Consider the following 26,784-nt stretch of genomic DNA (forward strand, 5'->3'; position numbering starts at 1 on the left):
ACCCTCTCCCAAATTCGAAATGGATAGCCGTTGCCTGTAACAAAGTAACCTGTGACTTGAAAAACACCTAATTCCTCTGTTACATTTCTTGCAATCTTTCCTGATAGAAAGTTACAGGTTAAGACTTTGTTACCTGTAACATTTCTCCCCCAAACACAATCTGTAAGAAAGTCACCTGTTACTTTCTTACAATTTACACAAATTACAGGCATCCAAACGGCCCCTTATCTTCCCCGCGTTTTAGAGAGAGAGAGAGAGAGAGAGAGAGAGAGAGAGAGAGAGAGAGAGGGCTAATCAACGAAGCATACATATGTTTGGACAAGCCCATCGGCTGTTGAGCCGCAGCGCTCAGGCGTTGGCAGATGCATGCAACAGCAGCAAGGTACTTTCCTCATCTCCCTCTAATTCCTACATTTTTACATGAAGAAATCCGAACTATCATTATGCCATTTTCCTAGTGTAGTGCTGGGATATTATCTCTTCCCTTCCATTACTATGCCCTAGCTAGCGCTGCTGCATTTCTTTCTTCGCCTCATCATCAACTTGTGTATTCTCATTAGATGGTGGTGACTTATCTACTGTTCATCTGGCCCTTTCAATCCTGACTTCCAGCCATTTGAATGGGCCACCATCTGATCGTATGATCCCAACGATCCAATTTGTTGCTGTGCAGTGGATGGTTATATCTACATGATTCAGCAGCTGTAATCAGATAGTTAAGATTGTCTGATCAGCACGATACTCGGGCTATGCTACCTACATGTTTGCTTATTTGCACGTGCAAGGTGGATGAGTTGCCGCTGTTTTAAGGTGGTGGAGAACTATCTCTGGAGTCCCTAGTCTGTCTATTATAGTAACTAGGATAGAGAGGGCACAGTCCTCTCCACGCGGCCACATTTGCCTACCTGACACGTGGAGGATAACATCCATCCCGTGCATCAGTGGGACACACCAGGTGATGACCTACCCATACATTAAGCTTTCACATATGCTTTTACAATCAAGGATTAAAAATCAGTTTTGGCATATTGTATCGTTCACCACTAATATGGGGCTGTATTGCATCACCCTGTATTTGTCACTGTTGGGCCAATACAGCCTATCTTTTGTGGATGATACAGGCATGTATCGTGTTATGTACCCTTTTCGGACCATACTATAAACATTGTATACAATGGACTTGGACGGTTTAAAAGAAATTGACAAATGTCCATATCCAACATACCATATGAGCCCACCTGATGAAATGATTTTTGGCTGGACCATCTACCACGTGGGACCCGCACCCACCTGATGCAGGTCTTGGATCTCTTCCATATTTTCCAGGACAGAATGTCAGGACATGTGTGGAGAGGCTGGATCATTTTGGCCGAAGACAACTCTAGGTACATGTGCATTCCTTTCTAAATGAGTTGTGGATTGAGGTTGATATTAACATTTCATAAAGATGTTCTCCCCATTTATAGCCTATGAAGGATCCAATGCATGTTGGGTAACTTTTAGTGAGCTATCTGCCCCTATGTCACATAAGATTGATACTGTTCAATCCAAACTGACCAATTGATAGCTACCTTGTGGATGGGCGAGCGATTGATGGTTGTATTAGTTCTAGTGTTTAACCATTCGACCTAAATGCATTTTATTTCCTCAATCATTGCTCTGAACTTCTCTATATTGTCTAAAACTTCGATGGGTTGAATAGTATGGACTCCCAATCTGTGTAAACTTTGGACCTTTTCATCCTGGAGGTGGCTTTGAAATTGGATGCTCCATACCCATCACATATGCACTAATCGGTGGTTTTTAGGGTTGGTATCATTTTCTAAGTGGCACCAGATGTGCATCAGTCACCAACCCTTTCTTGATAGAATTCCTCATGCCTTTTATTAAAAAGAAAAAAAGAAAAATTGTTCATCAAAATGTAGAGATCAAATTTCATCAGGTACCCATCAACGAGTAGAATGAATGCAATTACTAGTTCATGATAGTTGAAGCTTGAATCTATATTCACATTATGGGAAGCTGCTAATACTATGAATTGCTTTCACTAATGTTTTGTGTTTGATGCATGCCTTTTTTTTTTATTTTTTTTTATTTTACACACACACCCGAGACACGTTTGATACATGCCTCCACAACTATGCTACAACTCAAATGTTAGATTGGAGCATGCAGTTTTGATGCTGCGTATGCATCAAAATTTTACACACTTTAATCTCCTGTTATTTGGTAAAGAAAATTTATCATATTTTGATGATTCTGTATAACATATTTGAGCCTTTCTAGGTTCATGTCCTCGGAGCAAACTGATTTTCTAAGAGAAAATAATGCAGACGAAAAGGAAAAAAGAAAAGTCAAAATATGCCTTTTTTGTTGGGTGAAGTCTTTATTGCCTATTGCAAGAATGTTCGAACATTTATTACTGCAATGGTATACTGTTCCAAGCTTCAAAGTTCAAATGCTCGAATTGATGATGACTCAGTGTCTGTTTTATGTTGACTGCACTCAAGAATTCTGCAACACTCTCTCTCTCTCTCTCTTTGCTAATTCACAGTTGTATTGTTACAATGTAATCATAGAGAGATAGAATGGTGTAAAAAATTATGATTCGTTTGGCTTATTTAAAATTTTTTCCTTTGCAACCCAACATTTTTAATGTCTATTCTGCTCATCTATGTTATAATCCAACTATTGTTTGTATCTGCAGTGTAATTTATACTTTTTCACCCATAGAAGACTCTCCACTTCCATCTTGACCCCCCATGAGGGTGCCATTCCTTCAGAGTTGTTATCAAAGAAGGCAGTGTTAACCCCAGACCGTACTATAGGTATGAAGCTCACTCATTATCTTTTATCTTTATCATCTCATCTTTGTGTTTTGTACTCCAGTTGTTGCTCATTTTCATGTGTTCCAGTTAATCTTTTGATGCTTCTTTCTCCATAATTTGCTGCAACATTTTTCTTTCCATGGTATCCAAAAGTAGACTTTCACTTGTCCTGGTTGTCTTGCCATTCTGCATCAAGGGAACCCAGGTTTGTGTCATTCTTATTGAGGTTTACAACATCTATGTGGTACTTGAAAACTTGACGATTTGACCCAGTTGAGCTTTGAGTTGAGTGAGTTCGTATATAAATATTGCGTGCTTTTGGAGAGTGATTTGGAAGAGACCCCAGGATCATTTTGGAAGATTTTAGTTCAAAGGAGTTAAGCTTGTGCTTCACAAGGTCCAGCCTATTGTGTGAAGCAATTGGCATACCAGCGGAAGACGTATACTCTTAGAATCGTTCCCTTTTTCTTACACTACAAAGAACTGAAGATGAGATTAGAAATTGAAAATCCCTGAACAAAGGGATGATGCATGGGGTTGTTTATAAAATGATAAAAGTTAAAGAACTATCTTATACATTCTTCCTGCGGGAAAGACACAATGGGCAACATGAAATGTTGCAAAAAAGTCCTGACTTTTCTAGTAGGGAAAATGTTTAAATGAGGATGCCAAGAGTTGAAAGCTTTTGAGAAACGTAGGCTAAGAATGGGGTAGTTGACTGTGATATCTTTAAATTACCATATTTGGATAAAATTACTTCCAATAAAAGAAAAGAAAAGAATTTTCTTTTTTTTTTGGAGAGGTAGAAGAAAAACAACAAAAAATTTCCCCCCCAATATTTCTTTGATCCAAAGTTTTAAGTGCCAATCAAGGAATGGTAAGAGAGTGGAGGAGAAAAGGAGGTGGCGCTAGGGTGTCGGGAAGCGGTAATCCTTCGGGGAATATCACTAGGGGAGGTTTCAACTGAAATGGGTAAGGGGAAAGGGAGTTGTGGAAGATAGTGAAGGAGGGGAAGAAGATGCAAACAAGGAGAGATGGGAGGTTGGTCGACAGTGGGTTGGAGAAAGTTTGTGCTGGAGAAGGTAAAGTGAAAGATCTATCTAAGTTACTGACCCTCTACATTTCCGGTTTCTTGGAGGGGTAGCTCCCGATAAACTTCTTGAGGGTTTTCGGCCAGGCGGGGGCAGTTATGGAGGTAGCGCATTCCCATGATCGATTCACTATGGTGTATTGGGGATTTGCCATTGTGCAAATGAGCTCGGAGGAGCTAGCTTGAGTGAAGCTTCTTCATGCCGAAAGCTTTGACGGAAAAAATCTTTTGACTCAAAGGGCATGTTTTGGGCCAAAGCTAAAAAACTGGGAGGGGAAAGCTAAGATGGTGGGGGATAAAAGAAGATCTCGTAGAGAAGGTGGAATAGGAGCATGGCGAGAGTCGATGAGTTAAGGGGGGAGTTATAAAAAAGCAGGAAAGGGAACCCGCCATCTTTTATAGATTTAGTGGTTGGGGCAAATTCGGGGGCAAACATCAATGGAGGAGGTGCGAGCAAAGGAAGGAAGATGGGTATTGATAGAGAGAGTTGGCAAAAATTAAAAGGTCCTTGTAAGGCCGGAGGCGCCCGGAAAGACTTAGGAAACATTGCCCCGGTCTTTAGTTGTTGAAACTGTGCATAACGCCTCCTTGTCTGAGATCAGAAACTGGATTGCTGATCGTTGTACGATTTCTAAGGAGGATTACACACTCAAACCGATAAGTGAAAATAAGGCATGGATTTGTTTGCGCACGAAGATGAATCTGGATGAAGTATTGATGGCTGGAGCCATTCACAGAGATGGTCCAATTAGGAGGATAAGGAAGTGAGTGGATTTTTCTCACTTTGGCAAAGAGGAGATATGGTTTTTAATATGGGGTATCCCGTTAGAACTATTTCGGGATTTCTTTGTTGTGGTTGGTTCTTGTTTAGGCGAGGTTGTAGTCATTGACCTAGCGAGAGATGATGGGAAGTAAGGGTGGCACAGATCTGCGTGAAGAGGAAGAAAGCTCTGGGGGAACTTGATGTAGTCTCAGTTGTGGTGGGAGAGGAGCGGTTGAGATCAGGGTGCAAAGGGAGGAAAATTGGGGTATGCCAGTTCTCTAGGGGGATCTTTGGAGGAGGTGAGAGGTTGGTAAGTCTTTGGGTAGCCATGGCGGTTGATCTGCAAAGGATGACAATGCACGGTTTTAGTGCTTCGTCATTGCTCTAGTTGGAAAAGGGAATGCTTGCGAGGCTGGGATTAGAAGAGAAGGGGTAGGTGAGGAGATATTAACTCTCGTTGCGACATGTGCTGTTTGGTGCGAAGCACGAGCACTGGAGTCTTCATCCTCTCTCCCAAGCCTGTTGATGGTTGGAAGTTCAGGCCCCGAACCTAGTTCGCGTGAGGTAGCCGACAGCCCTAAAGTGACTTGGAGTCAGGTTTGAGACACGTGCTAGGCAGAAAGGTCCGTGAAGCTATTGAAGACGGTTATCTCTAGACATGTATTAAATGTGGTTGGTGGGATCGCTCCTTGGGCTGACACGTGGTATCTGACTATCAAGAAGCTTTAGATGAATGTATGGTATCAATGGCACATGTGGAAAATGGGCTGTACTCATGTTGCTTTAGTTCTTTCGCTTGTGTGTGCCACCATAATTTCTCTTCGGCATGATTACTTAAGGGTCGCACATGGGAGGCCAACACCACTTTTATTCTTTGTAGACATGTATGTTCTTGCATTTTAAAGGAAGGTGTCTACGCTGAGGAGCCGGGCGAGATGCACTGTGTGGATTTCAATGCTTATTAGAAGGAAGGTGGTTTAACATTTGGTGAGAAAGCGTTGACTGGTTCAATGCTGGCGGATCAGAGAAGGTGGCTAGGGATAAATGGGCCATTACAGAGAGTTGCAATAGGGGTCTTTCTACGGGTGAATTTTAGTTAGCAGAAGACTTAGATGAAGGAAGCTCTGTTAGTTACTCACTCCTTTCTGTGTAGAGAAAATGAGAGAGGAATGACAATCTTTATTTGCTCAGTTGGCTTAGATAAGATTGTCATAACCCAACGAGGTTTGGGCGAATGGTCTTCACCGTAGGTTTGCTCCCTACAGGTGAGGGTTCAATTCCCCTCCTTGGCTTTACCCGATACACGTGGTTGTGGTTGATTGTGTGTATCCGCATGAATTAGTCTCACTTTAAAAAGAGGCAGGGTCACCCCGTGTCTTCAAAAAAAAAAAAACAAAAAAAAACAGAAGAACAATTTCACGAGGCAAATGATGTTTTGCAAAGGGTGGGTAGCTTTGTGGGACTATCATTTGGAGCTCAGGACAAGGATGTCTGTGACTTATTCCAATTTGTTCAAGGTGGAGCAGCTCAATGTTAGCAGGAACTCCAAAAGGGCAGGAGGGAGGAGCATTTTTTTGCCAAAAAAATATGAAAAAATATAGATTAAATCCGGAATATTCTAAGGATTCCAAATATGCATTTATTTATAAATTGGAACATGTTTATGGTGGTGTAACGGTCTACTCTTTAGTGAGAAGTTGTATCGGACTGTCTGATGAATTTATGAACCAGATAACCTGAATTTGACTACAAAATTCATATATTTAATTTTCTAACTATTTACTATCAATGATAGATATATTAGAATGAATGTAATATGAAAATATCTTACATTTAGGTGTTTGCAATTATTTTTGAGGGCCAAAATTCATGCGTAAATAGAAAAAAATATAAAATGGCACCCCAAATATGTAAAATGCACATTAACATGTTCTACTATGATTAACACATCATATGGCATCATTAAAACAGCAAAAGAATCATTAAAAAATGATTTTTCGAATTTTCAAAAAAAGGGCCGAAATAAATGCGTAAATAGAAAAAATAAAAATAAAAAATAAAATGGCACCCCAAATATGTAAAATGCACATTAACATGTTCTACTATGATTAACACATCATATGGCATCATTAAAACAGCAAAAGAATCATTAAAAAATGATTTTTCGAATTTTCAAAAAAAGGGCCGAAATAAATGCGTAAATAGAAAAAAATATAAAATGGCACCCCAAATCTGTAAAATGCATATTAACATGTTCTACTATGATTAACACATCATATGGCATCATTAAAACAGCAAAAGAATCATTAAAAAATGATTTTTCGAATTTTCAAAAAAAGGGCCAAAATAAATGCGTAAATAGAAAAAAATATAAAAAATATATAAAATGGAACCCCAAATCTGTAAAATGCACATTAACATGTTCTACTATGATTAACACATCATATGACATCATTAAAATGGCAAAAGAATCATTTAAAAATGGTTTTTCGAATTTTCAAAAAAAGGGCCAAAATAAATGCGTAAATAGAAAAAAATATTAAAAAAATATAAAATGGCACCCCAAATCTGTAAAATGCACATTAACATGTTCTACTATGATTAATACATCAAATGGCATGATTAAAACAGCAAAACAACCATTAAAAACTGATTTTTCGAATTTTAAAAAAAGGGGCCAAAATTCATGCGTAAATAGAAAAAAATATTAAAAAATTATTAAATGGCACCCCAAATCTGTAAAATGCACATTAACATGTTCTACTATGATTAACACATCATATGACATGATTAAAACAGCAAAATATATTAAAAAAGTATAAATACCTATTTTTGACGAATTTCTGAAAAATGGCCCACGAGCTTTGATTATTCAAAAAAATCTATAATATAATGTGTTTTTCTATCCAATACCTAGCTAAGGTTGGTCGAAAGTAGTAGTAGAAGGAGTTAGACACATTGAGGTCACCCCGTGTCTTCAAAAAAAAAAAAACAGAAGAACAATTTCACGAGGCAAATGATGTTTTGCAAAGGGTGGGTAGCTTTGTGGGACTATCATTTGGAGCTCAGGACAAGGATGTCTGTGACTTATTCCAATTTGTTCAAGGTGGAGCAGCTCAATGTTAGCAGGAACTCCAGAAGGGCAGGAGGGAGGAGCTCAGTCTGGAGTGCTCTATCAATTATGATTTGGCAAGCAAAGCAAGTGGAGTAAAGAGGGCAAGAACGGGTGAAGTAGGTGTTCAATGATTATTCTATTTTGGAACATCAGAGGGCTGGGTTGCATGTTTAAAAGGGCCTAGATAAGGAAAGTTTGTAGAAAGTCGAAGGTGGACATCACCACCTTGCATGAATATAAGCTCCAAAAAGGGATATAGGAATGCTGAATTCTTTGTTAGTCATGTTGCAGGAGATATCTTCTGGATTCCAATGGGTCTTGACAACGGTCTATGGCCCTTGCTCTTACAGCGCGTGAGATTAGTTTTGGTCAAAGCTGATTATAATGTTGGAGGGACGAGCCTTGGTGTGTTGGCGGCGATTATAATGTTGTTCAATTTAGCTATGAGAAATCTAGGGGAGGCCATATCATTTGAATTATGTCGAATTTTGTAGATTGGGTGGCCTGACACAATCTGGTTGCTCTTCTCATGCGGGGGGTAAAATTCATGTGGTCTAAAGGCCAAGATAATGCCATCTTGTCTCGATTGGACAGATTCTTGATTTCAGCGGAGTGGCTAAAAAAGTTTCCTTTGATTAATCAACGTGGTATGCCAATGATTACTTCAGATCATTGCTCCATTGTTCTTGAGGTGGCCATAGAGGATTGGGGGTCCAAGACCATTTGGGTTTGAGATTGCGTGGCTGGAAATAGATGACTTTGAGAACTCGTTTTTTATTGGTGGAACTCATTTTCAATAGATGGTTTTGCTAGCTTCAAGATTACCAGGAAACTCAAGCTCCTAAAAGACGATCAATTTTTGAAAGAAACAAGTGCTTGGATCTCGAGAGGCAAATTTTGATAGAATGTCTAAAGATATCCATGATTTAGATTTATTAGAGGAGGGCAACACTTTACCGCGGAAGATAGAGGTAAGAGGGTAGCTTAGCTATTTGAATCGGTCTAAAGAAGATGAGATTGGATGACATTAGAGATCTAGAGTAATGTGGCTCAAAGAAGGGGACAAAAATACTCGCTTTTTTCATAGCATTGCTAGTGCTCGGGCCCGTGGGAATAGAATCTCCCATTTGGTTGTGGACGGTATGCGGACTTAAAATGAGAAACAAATATGCAATGCAATAGTTTATTTCTATAGAAAATTGTTATCCAGACCTGTGGGAGAGGTCGTGATTGGATAACTTAAAGAGTTCCAAAAATTGCTAAGTGAGGATGCCTTGTAGCTTGAAGTGCTAATATCGAAAGAAGATGTCAAAGCTGCCCTAAGCTCGTTGTGTGGGTATAAGGCTTCAGGCCTTGACCGATTTCCTCTGTTCTTTTTTTTTTTTTTTTCCAATAATTTTGGCACTTAGTAAAAAAGGACTTGATGGAATTTATTTTTGAATTTTGTGAGCGAAGTCGCCTTTCAAATGAGCTAGGGAGCTACTTTCATTGCTCTTATTCCCAAAGTAGAGGGGGCGGAGTAGTTGAAAGATTTTAGACCAATTAGTTTGATAGGGGGTTTGTTCAAAATTTTGGCCAAGGTTCTTGCTTTAAAATTTATGGAAGTACTTTACAAGGTCATCTCTGAGATCAGGAAACTTTTGTTGCGGGAAGGTAGATTCTGGATAATGCTCTTATTACTTATGAATGCATTGATTCCAGGAATAGGGAGAGGGGAAGTAGGATTGCTTGTAAGCTAGATATTGAGAAAGCTTAGGACCACGCGGATTGGGGGTTTTTAGACTATATGCTTGATAAAATGGGGTGTGGTCAGAAGTGGAGAGGGTGGATTCAATCGTGTGTGCAATTTGCTTCTTTTTCTATCTTGGTTAATAGATCTCTTGAAGTTACTTTAAAGCGTTGAGGGGTCTTAGCCTAGGGGACTTGTTATCCCCTTATTTATTTGTTGTTATTGGAAAGACGCTTAGCTGGATGCTTATCAAAGGAGAGGAGAATGGCTTAATTAGTGGCTTCCAGGTTTCAAATGATGGAAGGCCTATTAGTCATCTTCAGCATGCGGATGATATGCTCCTGTTCTGTGATGTGGATGTGGCTTCGGTGGACAATCTTTGGCAAATCAGGCCTATTAGTCATCTTTAGTATGCGGATGATACACACTTATTCTGTGATGTGGATGTGGCCTCAGTGGACAATCTTTGGAAAATCATTGTTCACTTTGAGGTAGTGTCAAGTTTAAAGATAAATGTGGCCTACTCTGAAATGTTGGAAGTTCACGTCGGTAGTGAAGACCTCCAATTTTTCGCTAGTACTTTTGCGTGCAAGATGGGAGAGTTTCGTTCGACATATTTAGGGATGCCTTTGTGCATTGGGAGGCTTAATATGTGTATCGAAGGAAAAGCTATAAGTGTATATGGAGGTCTTATGAAAATATGTCGAAGGAAACTCTCCTATCTTGCACCCGAAAGAACTTGCGAAAAATTGGAGGCCTAATGTCCGCCTTATGTGTATGGAGAACGCGGAGTCATCTTTTCATTCATTGTCCTTTTGTTTGCAAGGTTTGGGAGTATTTTCCATCTTTGTAACACTCATTGGGTAATGGTGAAGACAGTGGAGGGCCTCTTGTGGGCTTGGCATGGGGGAGTAGTAGGACAAGCTGGAAAAGCCATGTGGAGGCTGATCATCATAGCCTTACTTTGGATTGTTTGGGGAGCCCGTAAAGCTAGATGCTTCCAGAATGAGAGTGTGTCTGTGGAGGAGTTCATAGGAAAATTAAAGGTTTTGTTTGTGATGGGCAGTTTGTAAAAGCAGCTTTGGCTGCTTATCTTTTCAGGTCAATTTGTGTCAGGTTGTATTCTTTTCTCATCTTTTCAGGTCAAGTTGTGTCAGGTTGTATTCTTTTCTCATCTTTTGGCGAGTTTCTTAATAAAATTTGTTGTTTTCTCTCTAAAAAAAGATATCTTTAAATTGTTGGATTTATTCCTAGAGCATTGATATAGACAATGATGGTGATGACATGGCTCTATATATGCATCTTTTGTATTCTTTATTGGTAATGCATATCTGCAAGTTCATTTATCTTGATGATGCTTCGAGATAGAGTATGAGAATTGAGAGCAGATGTTATATCATATATGAAGATAAAAAAATGACTATAGGTCAAAGATGCAAAAAGTTGGAGGTGCCATATATACAGATGCCAACAGAAAATGATAATTAATAGGAGGTTTGTACCCTCCACATGTATGTCCACACAGAGCCACAAGTGCCAAGCTGCCACTTCCGTAGGACATTTCTTCCATGTATCAGGTGCTACCAACAATTTAGATTGTCCAAAAACTCATACTGTTCAACTATCAGGTTGGGCACACACGTATGAAAGCCATAGACAATTTAGTAAACCTGCTAGTTTTTTAGGCCCATTATTTTCATGCATGTGTGAGCTACTTGATTGTTGAACAACCTGAGTTTTTGGCCAGCTCACCTATGTAGTGGGTCCACCTGATACACAGCTTGGATGTCCTACATATGTGTGAAATTTGCATGTGTTGCTACGTGTGGAGGGCTTGTATATGGGTTAGCAAAACTCATTATTGGATCGCATCGTAATAGGAATTGAATCATATCGAATTGCAAATCGTATCGTTAATCATAATGTATGTATGTATGTATGTATGCATGTATAAAAATTGAAAACATCTGGAAAATACAAATAAATCAGAGAAAAATTTAAAACTCATCAATAATCCATTTCCCATCAATGTACACCATGGAAAGTAATCACAAATCATGATATTATCAATTGAGAACATGCATACAGTAGATATCATTTGTAAAATGATAAAAAGGAGTAAAAGAAAAAAGAAGAAGAAAAAATGGGTAAAAAGAAAGAAGGAAAAAAGAATAAGTGTAGAGGGGTGTTTTCCATGTTTTGCAAAAGGATAAAAGGAAAGAAGAAAAAATGAGTAAAAACAAAAAAGAAGAAGAAGAAGAAGTTTTATTTATTTATTTATTTATGTACTTTTAGGCCCATTTATGTAACTTTACAATTATCATACGATTCGTATGATTTGATACGGTTTGTACGAAAATCATACAATTATTTAAACCTGTCCAATTGAGCACTATTTTCTGTTCCAAACTGCTCCCTCGTTCTGTTTTAAATCCGTCCATTTCTAGCCTATTACCAGGCTATAACCCAAACTAAAAATCAACCCCTAAATTTCAATCTGTGCATGTGAGATGTCAATAATAAGTGGTTTCATTGCTACGCTTCTTCCAGCAGTCCTTATCCATATTCCTATGCATACTACAGCAATCTTTACCGATCTCCTTAAGCTTTTCATGCCAGTCTTTATCCATTTTCCAATGATCATTATGACAGTCCCTATCCATATTCCACTTATTACTATGAGTCTACGATAGTCCACCTCAATACGCAGTTATTCTGAGATCATAGTAAAAGTCCTATGAGGGATTAAGGAGCAAACAGGCGACAAGTGGAAGAAGGAGATGATGATGCTTGATTTGGATGAATGGATTGATAAACTCAATGATTCTATTGGATACTCAAAGAACTGGCCAAAGACTGGCCAAAGCCTAGTTGATAGCTAGCGAAGAAAGACCCCTACAGTTGGACCTCATTACAGTGTCAAAAAATCGGAAAGGAAGATCTGTATGGAGAAAGTATATTTGAATATAATGGATACAGTTCATAGTCAAATATCAAAGATATTTAAATATTGTGATACTTTTGTGCCATTTAAAAGGAAATAAGAGTATCTGGATAAGACATGATATGTTTAATTTGTATTAAGCATAACCATTGGAATCCAATGATGATATTCTCTTGTTGTTTTCAAAAGTTCTCAATTATATATTTTAACTAATTTTATTTTTATGACACTTATTTATCAACTTCTCTCCCAACTTTCTTGAGTTACTTTATTGTGAGATTTCCTCAATGATATCTCGAAATCCAAAATTTTTGAAAATCTCCTAAGAAATTCTCATTGGGAGCAGTAAACGAGACTTAGATTTATCATTTCATTATTACCTACAAACAGGAGAAGCCAAACTTGCTGATGAATATTCATTTGACTAATTGGCTATGCAAATCACCCTATAATTGGATTATAATGGTTTCCTTTTTCTTCTACCAGTGACATATTGATGTGGTTGTTAGTTTACAACTTTACATGTACTTCTATAACTAGAACCTTAAGGTTCCTGGATCTATTGTCACATAGCTATCATGGTGCCAAGACCTTGCAAACACCTTGCTACCAGTAGTTCTCTTTCTATCTCTCATTGGGTATGGTTTTCTTTTATTACATCATGTTACCATCTTCAGGCTTTTGATCTTTCTCTAACAATAAATATTTCTATTCTGATTTTTTTTTGTCCATTTAATTTTATCATTTTCTGATTAATGTTTTAGACTTTTAGTCATTTGGTCATCAGTGTTTTGTGTAGTATGTTATCATTATGATGGATGATGGCACCTTGCAAAAGTGAATATTGGTTGATTAGTATATGTTGTAGGCTGTACATACGTACAGTTGTACATACTATTGGTAGGTGTATGGATGGATATGGATGCATACATGATATCTGTTGGGTTTCCCAAGATTTCCCAGCTCTTGTATATATATTTTATTCATTCTCAATGGAATGGTGATGACATAACTTTTTCCTAAATGTAGTCTTTAAATCTATCATGGTACCCTAACACAGTGTTCGAAATATCAGCACCGCATTATATATCGCATCCTTGGGATACATACACATATCAGTTATCGCACTGGATATATCATTTGTATCGAGTAATTTATCGCACTTTTTGGGAAACATAGGGAAAATGGTTGAATTTTTCAATGAGACTTCAGGGATTGTTAAAAAAGACCTTAATACACTTTTAAATTATAACATCTCAAAAAAGAAGTGCACATAATAGGTTTCCTTTGTATCGGGTCCTAAGCTATACGTTGTCTGATTGAACTAATGCAATTATATTCAAATTGAATGCATAACATTTAGAGTGTATGTGATGATCATTTTATCAAACACTCCTTAATACTTCGAAATTACTTTCAATTGACAGTTGGTTGAAGGGAAATTTCGAAATACAATTAACATTTTAATTATATTTTATTAATTTTTAATTAAAAATGATTTTTATTTTCCAAAAATTGACAAGGATTTAACAAAATCAGTAGATCATCCCTCATACATGCTTGATTTCATGTTTGGAGTGCAACATTGCAAGTAATTTGGGAGATATTGGGAAAATTTTGAAAATTTCCCAATTTTCTCCAAATCATACCACCTAAACTCTAATTTCAAAATTAGAGTGTTTGCGATGATCATTTCATCAAATACTCCTAAATACTTCGAAATTAGTCTCAATTGATAACTAGTCGAAGGAAAAAATTGGGAAAAAAAAATAGAGAACACAGAACCAATGAATATCGAAATCAAAGCTACAACTCCATGATTTTTCATGCAAAACATGAAGAACTAATGGATTTGTAACCATTTGAACTGATTTAACATAATTTCAATAAAAAAAGGGATCGAAAATTGAAAATGCTCATCGGATCGAACATGTGGGATATATTGGAACTACTTGTCCGTTTCATATCACACAGGTGGGATACAAGATATATCATGGTGGGGGCAATGTTCGAAATATTAGTATCGCGTTACGTATCGCATGCTAGGGATACGGATACATTTCGGTCATTGCATGGGATATATCGTTTGTATGGATAATTTATCACACTTTTTGGGAAACATTGGGAAAATGGTTGAATTTTTCAATGAAACTTCAGGAATTGTTAAAAAAGTCCTTAATACACACTTTTAAATCATAACATCTCCAAAAGGAAGTGCACATAATCGGTTTCCTTTGTTTAGGGTCCTAAGCTATGCGCTGTTTGACTGAATTAATGCAACTATATTCATATTGAATGCATAACATTTAGACTGTATGTGATGATTATTTCATCAAACACTCCTAAATACTTTGAAATTAGTCTCAATTGATAGCTGGTTGATGGGAAATTTCGAAAAAAAATATATTTTAGTAATTTTTATTTTCTAAATATTTATTAGGACGTAACAAATCAGTAGATCAATCCTCATACATGTTTGATTTCATGTTTGGAGTGCAACATTGCAAGCAATTTGGGAAAATTTCAAAATTTCCCCAAATTTCTCCAAATCATACCATCTACACTCAAATTTCAAAATTAGAGTGTATGTGATTATCATTTCATCAAATACTCCTAAATATTTCGAAATTAGTCTTAATTGATAGCTAGCTAAAGGAAAATTTCAATAAAAAAACACTGGGAACATGAAGAACCAATGGATATCAAAATCAAAGCTCTAACTCCATGATTTTTCATGGAAACAATGAAGAACCAATGGATTTTTAAGCATTTGACACTGATTTAACATAATTTCAACAATAAGAAGGGATCAGAAATTGAAAATACTCATTGGATCGAACATGTGGGATATATCGGCACTACCTATCCGTTTCATATCGCATAAGTGGGATACAAGATATATCGTTGGATATATCGGCCGATATCGTCAATATTTAAAACATTGTCGTGGGATATATCGGCTGATATCTTCGATATTTAAAACGTTGCTCTGAAGAGTATATTATAATACTATTGTTTTCCTTTAGTGCTTAATTAATTTATTTTTTTGATATTGTAGGACAATATGAGGACTTGGTAACAAGAGTGACAAATTTTCATAATGAGGATAAGGGCTTCACGGTTTTGGCTGGTGATGTGTTTGATGTACCCATTAGGAAAGATATTGTTCATCGTGTTGTACGGTGGCAGCTTGCAAAACGGCAACAGGTGAGACAACTATGTACATTATTTTCCTCATCAAAAGCATATGACACTTGCATGGTAGTCTGTCTGTTAGGTATCATAACCTGGATGCATATTTGATGGCAACTATATCCATGTATTTGAAGAATTAATTTGTTTTTGGCCTTTTGAAAAAAGAAGAAGCATGAACCTCATACATGTTTGGTTCTATGGCGCCGAGTAAAAGAGGAGGGTTGACTGTTGATGTCCAGTGGGCACCCAATTGTTGAACTTTTGCCAATCTACCATTTAAAAGCAACACCAAATTGTTGGGAGAAAGGCTAAAAAGATGGCAGTGGTCATGATGATGAATTTAGTTTTTACTTTTCTTGAAAAAAAAACATTAAATTAAACAAAGAAGGAAAAAAAAAAGAGAAGGAAAAAAGATATGGATGCCATTTAATTAAACCCAACGAAGTTTGGGTGAGAACCCAACAAAGTTTGGGTGAGCGGCCATCACCGTGGGTTTGCTCCCTACAGGTGTGGGTTTGACTCCCCTCCTCGGCATTACCTGATACATGTGGTTGTGGGTGATTGCATGTATGGTGTATCTGCAGGGAATAGTTTCGCCTAAAAAGGGGGCAGGGACACCCTGTCTTTTAAAAAAAAACATTAACTTAAAACAAAGAAGGAAAAAAGATATGGATGCCATTTACTTTCCGTCCTTACTGGTATGGATGGTTTTCTATTTATGGTGGTAAGTTATATATTATTGGTTCTATACGTTAACAATTTTACCTATGTGGAAAACTTTGAAAGTATCTCACAAGGTGGAGCATATTTTGGCGAGTAGAAATGAGGAAGTGCAGGGTAGCAAATCTGTTTAGGGAAAAGCCTTGAGGCTGGTTGTTTAAGTGGAAACTTAATTTCGATGGAAGTTTTAGGGGAAATCCAGATCAAGCTGGGAATGGGTGGATCATGAAGGATGATGAGGGGAGGACCTGTCGGCAAGGTGTCCCGTATCCGTTATGATACGGCCGTATCGGCCGATACGTAACGGTAACGGTGGACACCGTTACACGATACGGGGTCGAAACAGGCACCCCCCCGATTCTGTGACTGTAACGGCAGTTACGGGCCATAACGACCGTTATGGACCCGTAACGGCTATTACGGGCCGAAAATAGGAGAAAAAATAGGGAAAAAAAAGCATACCTTTTTTTTTTTTTTTTTTCTTTCTTTTTTTCGTTCTTTTTTTCTTCTTCTTCTCCTTCTCCTTCTCCTTCTTCCTTTTCTTCGTCTTCTCGCCTTGCTGCGGCTGCGGCCCTGCTGCGGGCCACCTCCTCCTCCTCCTCCCTCCCTCCCTCACTCTTCTTTCCCTCCTTTTCCGATTGACTGGTGTACCACACACCGGCTATATAGCTGCTGTAGGTACGTGTCATGCCAAAACGAGCGCTGACACTCCTCGAGCTCTGAGTTGTACGAACGGTTCAAAGGAGATCAAAGTTACATGGGCTCCACAGTGATGTATTTGTTATATCTACACCGTTCATCTATTTTTAGATATTATTTTAGAGCATTACCCAAAAAATTAATCATATCCAAAGATCGTCTGGACCACACCAAAAATAATAGCGGAGATAATGATTTTCACCGTTAAACAATTCGTAGGCCCACCATAACGTTTATTTTCCATCCAATCTGTTCATAAGGTCAAAAAGACCTGAATGAAGAGGAAAAACAAATTTCATATTGATCCAAAAAAGGGTTTCAATGGTAGACGTTCAATCCCCCGCTGCTTTCGTGGTCCACTTGATAATTAGATCTGTATTATTTTTCGTGTCAAGCCTTAAGACGAGCTCGTCAAATGAATGGACGGTTTAGATATAACACAACTCATGATCAGACCCACAGGACTTAGGACTTGCTAACGTCAATACATGTACGTCAGTGAGGTACAACACCCAATCCGCTTCCAAATAAATGTGCAGGAGCTTTTGTACACGTGTTGCGTGGCCCCACCATGATGTATATATTTTATCCATGTCGTCCATCCATTTTGCCACATCATTTTATGTCATCATCCAAAAAATTAGTAAGATCCAAATCTCAAGTGGACCACACCATAGGAAACAGTGGTTATAGAATGCTCACCATTAAAATTTTCTTAGGGTCCACTGTAATGTTTACTTTTCATCTAACCTGTTAATTGGGTCACATTGACGTGGATGAAGGGAAAACACACATGTCAGCTTGATTTAAAACTTTTGTAGCCCCCAATAAATTTTTAATGGTGGATGTTTAATTTTGTTGTTTCTTATGTTGCAGTCCACCCGAGCTTTGAATCTGCCTCATTTTTGGGCTCATGCCCTAAAATTATTTGGCAAAATGGATGGACGGTGTGGATATAATACATTCATCATGGGTGGGGCTCAAAAAACTTTGACACGTGTGCTATACTTCACAATTCGGGTCCCACTTAATTCGAGCCCTTAAAAAATTGTACACTAGACATGTATTAACTTAAAATTTACCAATTAAATCATGGACTGTAATTGCTAACTCACAATGCCAAAATCAAATTGTTTGAATAGTTTTAATTGTTAATTTGTGGACACTTCTTTTTTAAAATATGGCCTTTTGGTTTTTTTTTTTTTTTCATGATTCACTATCCAATAAATGTCCACCAATTCATAAGTGGGATAATGCCAATAAATTGCATGAATTTAAGGCTGATTTGGGGCACAGATTGGTCCTCCAAGTCAGCCCCAAATTGGCAACGCCATCTACCTGAATTTAATTTCATTTTTTTAAAGAACTATTGGGAGAAATGATATAAGCATATAAATTAGATATTTATAAAATTAAATATATGAATTTTGTAATCAAATTCAAGTTATCTGGTTCATAAATTCATCAGACAGTCTGATACAACTTCTCACCGAAGAGTGGACCGTTACACCACCATAAACATGTTCCAAGTTGTAAATGAATGCATATTTGGAATGTTTAGAATATTCCAGATTTAATCCATATTTTTTCATATTTTTTTGGTAAAATAAAAATAAAAATTGCACCGTTACAGGCCGTTACGCTCCCGTATCGCCGTTACACCCCCGTATCCGTATCAGTATCGGAGGGCAACCGATACCGATATGGGATACCTTGCCTGTCGGGTCTATGGGTCTGCTTAGATTCCAGATGCCAATGAGGCAGAGTTGCAAGCTCTTTGGTGGGATTTGGAAGAACTTGCCTGAGTACATGCCCGTCAGTCAATTAGTGAAGGCAGTTCCACCAATGGTATCAGTCGGGCCACTTTCAAGGAAGGCTATCCTTAGAGATTGTTGAGATTGGTGGAGGAAATAAGGGAATTAAAAGGAGTATATGACTTTAGAAGAGATCCCATCGTTTTGGCCATTTTGACACTGATAATATCAGTCGATATATCGATATTGCAAACACTGAGAGTAGGTAGATGAATCAGCGTGACTGCACAAAAGTCACATTATAGGAGGAATGTGCTAAAGTGAGTGAGGCACTGGGGTCCTATTTCAAGCCACAAATGGCTTTAAGCAAGATAAATCATTGTTATGTTCCTGTATCCATCCATGAAAGGAAAAATATATGGGCTCGTATGACCTGAATAAAAGTCTTCGAGTAGAAACACTACTACATTTTGTTACTTATGTTGCAAGAGTCATCATTATCATTTGATGCCAGCAATCAATTGGTCTGAGTGAGGGGAATTGGCATTAGTCCTTAGAGGTAGGGCTAGTTAATGTCCAGAAAACATGTCTGGGTTTGCCTGGAAATGTTGTGGTTCTGTGTACCTTGACTCTTTACCAACTACATAAATGCCAGACTTTTGTTGTATGAAATATCGGTTTTTGCTTTCTTTTTCTTAGCACTTGACCATGCTTTCCATTCATACCTTGGGTTGTGCTTGTTATAAGATCAATGCTATTTACAGTGTTGGTTAAAATAATCAGAAGTTGATGCAGGCAATCAGTTCAACAATCACATGTTAGTTATATTTGCCATGATGTAGTTTTTCTAAATAGGATGAAATGAAGTTTAAATCCAGATGACTGTAGTCATATTGAATTCTTCTTTCCTTAGTAGTTAACATTTGGAACTGGTAACCTCTCTGTTGGTTGTTTGCTTTATTTGGCCCTGGATATTTTTGTACTTGCGAAGCATGTGTTTGTATAACTTTTAGCATGGGTGGCATACAGGGGACGCATTCAACGAAAACGATTAGTGAAGTTAGTGGGACCGGTAGAAAGCCATATCCACAAAAGGGCACTGGACGAGCAAGACATGGAACACTACGTGGGCCACAGGTAAATCGTAGGATTTTTCTTTGATCATCAGAAAGTTTTCTGTCTTTGCTTCTATGTTAGTCTTTGGCTCTAAGATGGCGTAAAGGAAACCACCATATGTTACTAGCGTTTCATGTTCTTGAGCTTGAAGTAATACAAGTATGTATGAACAGTTTAGACACGGTGCTACCATGCATGGCCCTAAGCCACGAAGTCATGCAATTAAGCTGCAAAAGAAGGTCCGGCGTCTAGGATTGAAAATTGCTTTGTCAGCCCGTACAGCCGAAGGAAAGGCAAGTTCTCTCTCTCTCTCTCTCTGTGGGTGTGGGCACGCGCAGGTGGGTGGGTCTATGTAGATTGAATGCAAGTATTGAAAACAATCATGTTTGACATCTCCCTAATTGGGTGTTTCATTTATTTATTTCTTGATTGGTATAGTATATTTACTTTTCCTTTCAATATGTGATGATTTATTCATCATCATCATAATAACCTTGTCGCAGCTGTTTTGGGGCTTTATGAATCCAATTTTGCCGATCAGGATCAGGATTACTTGGTGGATTTCGATGGCTAGCTGCCCACATGTCATCAACAATCTATTATCCGGGTAAGGAACTGGCTGGCCTGTCAGATCCAGGCAGAGTTCCTACTCTTATACAACACGTACACAGAATCTTTCATTCTTACAGTTTTAAGAACAAAATAAAAAGCTGAACATTTCTTTTAAAAAAAAAGAAAGTAAAAGAAAAAGTGGAATAGTTACAAACTTCACATTGTTGTGCCAACAAAAAGGGGACCCTGATGACAAACACGGTCTTGTAACTTCCTCTTTGGTCAACGAATCTGTCTACAAATTAGGTTCTTTTCTAGCTGTCTACTAGAGGTAGTGGTGTAGGAAGAAGAAATTGCCGAGACATGATAATTGATGAGAAGAGTTGTCACCAGCTATACATGCCATGTCTTGTACAGAAAAAGGTAAAAATATGAACTGCAGAAATTCCCATCCTGGACTTATGTCCTGCCATAGAAGTGAGGGGAAAACATGTTGAACCTCATGTTATAAAATTGTTATCACATTGCATGGGTTGTAAGTTAATGAGCTCTTGAAAATTTGAAAGATATACCTCCCAGCCCTGCTATATGCATCATAGACTTATCAACTCACCATATGACCAATACACCATAAAAAAGTAAGGGATTGGCCTTGTACAAAGAGACTAATTGAAAGAGGCAGCGTTTAGAGGGGACTGGCCATAAAAGAATGCCGTGTAGAGCTGGCAACACAATTTTCTAGACATTCGTCTACTTGGGTGCTTATATTCTGATTTAAAAGAGCTTACTCAAAGTATGCTGATAAAAGGGGGAAAAATCGGCTAGTTAAAGTAAGCTACTTACTGTCAATGTTTTCCGTATCGTTATCGCATAATGTATCACACCTTTGGGATACGGATACATATTGGGTATCGCTGTTGTTGGGAAATGTTAGGAAATTGGTCAAAATTTTCAATGAAACTCTAGGGATTGTTAAAAAAAGACACCAATACACACTTAAAAATAAAAAATACAAAAAACAAGTGCACATAATAGGTTTCTTTTGTATAAAGTCCTAATCTACGCACCATCTGACTGAATTGACGCAAATATATTCAAAGTTAATTCATAAAATTTATACATGTAAGAAGACATATATGGAAACACAAGCATTGCATTCAAAAGCAGAAGTAGAAGCAGAAAACTAGAAATATACCTGTTGATTTCAAGAAAATTATTATTTTTAACATTTTTTAATTACTTTTAGTTAAAAATTTATTTTCTTTTGAAAAATCCCCAAATTGCAAAAAATGTGTAGATAAGGTTATATGCATGTTTGATTTCATGTTTGGATACTAAGATTGCAACCAATTTAGAATACTAAGATTGCAACCAATTTGGAACAATTTGGGGAAATTTTGATTTTTCCCAAAATTTCCGCAACTCGGTCCGTCTACCCCCAAATCTCAAAATTGAAGCTCCAAATCCATAAATTTTCATGTAAAACATGAAGAGTTGTGGATTTCCTACCATTCAACACTATTTCCAACATATAAAAACGAATCATAACTAAAAACTACACATTTTAGAATTCGATCCCAAAAAGTTTCCGATCACAATTTCAGTGAAATTTCAAAGATTTTCTGCCAACAAACTAGAGTGGACCTGTCGAAATCACCTTACAATGTACTGGGAAGAAGTTTTTTTGCCAAAAATAAAAAAATGATCTTTGTGATTTTTAAAGGATTTTCCATACAAAACAATGCTGGTTCCTTTTATCCCTTTCGATATCGCACTTGGTATCAATATATTGCATGATACATTAAGAATTTACAAAGGGGGAGTGTGGATATATCGTGCAATATCATGATATTGTGCGACACGATACTATTAAAAAAGGGATACTAAAGCTGGGTATCATATCTCCCAGCTGGGATAACGGATATATCGTGGGATATATTGGTTATATCACAAGATATTGAAAACACTGCATACTGTTAGGCAAATTTTGTTTGGGTGAAACTTTGACAAAGATGCTTATCTTTTTTGTCTCTAGACTCTCTACTGTATAGATTGAAAAATTACAAAGGTTTTATTTATTGTAAACTCACATGTCTGTTGCATTTAGTTATAGCAAGTTGTTTTAGGCCCAAGGCATACCTCATGTGTCATGCATGCATGTTGAGGTGGGTGTGTGATGCAATGCAATGGCATCATCATTTTCGTTGTCATCATCATCATCATCGTATCATTGGCATTGTCGTTTTCATCATCATCATCATATCATTGTCATCGTCATCATGGTCATCCTCATCAGCATCATATTTTTCATAATTTTATTACATATCTTCAAGTTTTTAATCTCTTTATTCATTTTATTAGTTCCATCTTCCTTGGCTCCTATCTAATACTATGGCTTCCCTAGCTAGAATAGAATGATGACTGTTGTGAACTGTTTCAGTCTATTTTATTTGGCCCATTTCAAAACTAATGGATGGAAAAATACATTGGTGGAACAGCTTCTGATATTTGAGGATTTGGAGGTCCCTACCCACAAGACGAAGAACATTGTGAATTATGTTGCACAAATGGAGAACACCAAGAAGTTATTGCTGGTGGATGGTGGTCCAATAAATGAAAAGCTCAAGTTGGCGACACAGAACCTACACTATGTCAATGTGCTGCCTTCAATTGTAAGTTATTATTTATGTTCCAGGCTTGTTAGAAAATTCACGGTCCTTACAAAAAAGTCATCCATTATTGGTGAACTTGTCATTAAAAGGAACATTTCCCAACTAATTTTGAATTATTGAATAACCATCAATGTAGCCTTGTTCCAGCTCTTTGGGGTTGGTTGTCAATTCAAAACATGACTTTTCATAATTGCTTGGAACAAGTTCAATTATTGGCTGCCTACCTGACTTCAGCCCACCTTTCCGTGGCTTGAGACCGGTTGGGGCATCACTACCAGGCAGAAAGGATCTTCGGGATCAAATTAAGCGAGTTCCTATTTGTTTTACCTGTTTTCACCCCAAATCAATATCCAAAACGTTTGATATCAGCCCTAAAATGTGGCTGATACGAGCTAGGACAGAAAATCATCATGCTCTCGGATTTCTTGCGACATCAACCACAACCAAAGTCCAAGCATCTAATTCATCACCAACCAAGATCATAAAATTTGCAATTGCAAAATAAATGAATAAATAAATGAAAGTGAAGAAAAAAAAGAAGATGAAACAAGCCCTCGCTGAACCTGATGTTCTCACCAGCGAGCTCCCCGACATCGGATTATGATTAATTCACGAGTTTTTTGCAATTCGTGAATTTGCATGTTAGAGTGGTCAATTGCTTCATTAGGAATATTGAACCGACCAATCAAGGTGTTCTGTTGCGGTAACGGTGGGTGTAACGGTGACCACCATTACTATTACGCTGTATCGGCGTAACGGCTGATACAACCCCCTGTATCGGCCCTTTTTTTTTTTTTTTTTGGCTAAAAAAAATCCAGAAAAATATGCATTAAATCAAGAAAATTGATTCCATGTTCCTTTTCATTTTCTGTTGCTTGGATTAGTGTGCGGGGGTTGTATAATTAGAAGGCAATGTCAGAGGGTGATGATGTTTTGATCATGACAGGTTGTTTGAATGCTGTTGTTGATGATGTACGTCTGTTGTGCAGGGACTAAACGTCTACAGCATCCTCCAACATGATACTCTAGTGATGTCACGTGACGCTGTCAACCGGATTGTTGAGCGGATGCACACCCCCATTAACCGCTAATGCAAAAACATGAAGGATACAATGAATGCAGGGAGAAACGTCAGCTTCATTCAACCCCATCTTTTTCATTTTAGAGGGGTTTTGGTCTGGGTCGTTATGATTCTCAGTGAGAAATGTTTTTTGCTTTACATAGACATTAGATTTTCCTTTGAATTTGCACAGCTATCTTTTTTCCTTTGCCATTTCTTGGCTGGTCCTATGGTTCTTGGGATTGTCTGCCAAGCTGACAGGTGGAAAATATCCAAGATGTCCAGCTGGTAGGTCCGACGTTGTAGTTCTTTCCCAAGGATCATGCTAGTAGACTCATCATGTGGAAGGGACATGATATTGATGATGGCCTAAAAAACATAGCCAAGTTTCTTCCATGAACTATGGTCCACCTGATTAGAGTGCATCCTGGTTCTTGGTCAAGGACTGGGTGTGGGACCCCTGATTGATGGATTCGATCTTGTATCTTTGTGCCATGTTTGTATAAATGGGGGCATGTAGGTGTCCTGCCATCTTCACATGTGTGTACTAGCAACTGTTGAGACTAGCCTTTGGGTGTCCCATCCTGATGGATGGTGCAATTCAATCCATTACTTCTGCATTAAGCACCCACAAAAAAATTGATGGGGACTGCATTTATTTGAAAGATGGCACTGTGACCGAAAACATTTGTTATGGTATGGAAAATGGATTCACTTGTGACCTTCCTCATATTGTTTTTGGACACACGCATGAATTCCTTCCTTCAAATTGGTTTTGGACTACATATCTAGCCTAGAAATCTATCCATTATTATTCAAACCTAGATACAGGAGAAAATCAGAACTTAGAAAGCCTAAGATAACACATTCAATTACATTAACCTATAGCTCTGATGCCCCTTTTGTAAGGTTGGCTGTGCCATTGATAGGTTGGATTGTCTGTACAAGAGACTTTTTAGGTGTAGCCAGTCAATGGTGAGGCCCTGCCAGATTAATTGTATGGATTATGGAAGCATGGGACCCACTTGTTGGAACCGTAAACCTGTGCAAAACCTTGGATTGAGGCCAGTATACTCACTAAGACATCCACACCATGGTCCAGGCCATGCAAATGGTTGGCTGTCCCATAAGGACCACTTGACATGATAATCAGGCTGGTTTGGTCAATGTGGCCAAACCATTGTGAACAGACGGATACCGGGGCAGTCTGTCTTAACATTGTGGCCGATCGATGGATACCCAGGCAGTCTGTCCTAACATTGTGGGCTGACCGATGGATACATGGGCAGTCTGTCTTAACATTGTGGGCCGACCGTTTTCATGGTATGAATGTGTTGGACACATCCAAGCTCTGGCACAACTTTGAATAGGTGCGCTTTGTATGGGAAATCATCATGCTTGCACATACAATCAAACCCATTCAATGGGGTAGGCCCATTTTGGATTGAGTGATTCACTTGTATTTCTTCAGTCTTTAACTGTCATAAGATATGGTTGGGCCAGAGACTGTTAAAATTGTCTAATCAATTCAATATTTGGGCAATGCCACATCTATGTTATGGACATGATTTGAATGGCCCGAATTAGTGCCTGCATGTAGCCATATATATAGTGGATGAGCTACAATTGGACTGTGGGGCCCTATGTTTGTGTGGTGTGTGACTATGGATAGGCAGGTGGACTGTTAAATAATTGTTGTTTGTGTGTGTGATTGTGGAGGGTGGGTGGCCCAGTTTGTGATTGTTATTTGTTTGAACGTATGATTGTGGAGGTGCAGATGGCCGGTTATGTGATTGTTGTTTATGTGTGTGATCGAGGAGGAGCTGATGGTTTGTTATCTGATTGTTTTTTATTTAATGTGTGTGATTGTGGAGGGTAAGGTGGCATGTTATGTGATTACGGAGGAGTGGATAGTTGTTTTTATTGTTTGGTTTGTTATTGCATAATGGAATGAAAATGATAGGCTTGTATGACCTATTAGAATCACTTCCAAGTTCATGAGATTGAAAAATCATCCAATGAATGGGAAGATGATCTAGTGGGCTCCACATGATGGATGATTCACATTAAAGGTCCACCCCTAATAGTGAATGGCTCACATCGAAGGTGAGCACCACATGATGGGCAAGCTACATTGAAGGTGGAGTTCGCATGATGGGCAATCCACATCAAAGGTGGGTTCCAAATGATGGGCAATTAATAATGGTGGGCCCCACATGATGGATGATCCACATCAAGGTGGGCCCCACATGATGGATACTCCACATAAAAGATCAGCCTAATGATGAGTGGCCCATATCCAAGGCGGGTCCCACATAATGGGCAACTCACATCGGAGGTGGGTACACATGATGGACAATCCACGTCAAAGGTGGGCTCCACCTGAAGGGCAGTGGATATTGAATACGGGCGCCACATGATGGACAATAATATTGATGGTGGCCCCACATGATGGATGATAAACATCAAAGGTGGGCTTTACTTAATGAATTGTGCACATTAAAGATTGACCCCTAATGATAAATAGTCTACAATCAATGTTGGCCC

The 26,784-nt window shown here is 38.2% G+C and overlaps 1 protein-coding gene across 2 annotated transcripts; it reads left to right on the forward strand.

Annotated features, from left to right (window-relative positions):
- Positions 1-224: 224 nt before the first annotated feature.
- Positions 225-24,633, forward strand: LOC131243382 (uncharacterized). Of its 2 annotated transcripts, XM_058242711.1 has the most exons (7): positions 225-382; positions 2,708-2,828; positions 15,528-15,676; positions 19,867-19,974; positions 20,127-20,246; positions 23,004-23,177; positions 24,167-24,633. In XM_058242711.1, the coding sequence occupies exons 1-7, from the start codon at positions 311-313 to the stop codon at positions 24,266-24,268; spliced, it is 846 nt and encodes a 281-aa protein (XP_058098694.1). In that variant the 5' UTR covers positions 225-310; the 3' UTR covers positions 24,269-24,633. The 2 variants fall into 2 exon arrangements, with proteins under 2 accessions (XP_058098694.1, XP_058098695.1); XM_058242712.1 differs by lacking the exon at positions 20,127-20,246.
- The last annotated feature ends 2,151 nt before the right edge of the window (positions 24,634-26,784 follow it).

This window comes from Magnolia sinica, chromosome 4 (assembly GCF_029962835.1).
Source record: "Magnolia sinica isolate HGM2019 chromosome 4, MsV1, whole genome shotgun sequence".
Taxonomy (NCBI): Eukaryota; Viridiplantae; Streptophyta; class Magnoliopsida; order Magnoliales; family Magnoliaceae; genus Magnolia; species Magnolia sinica.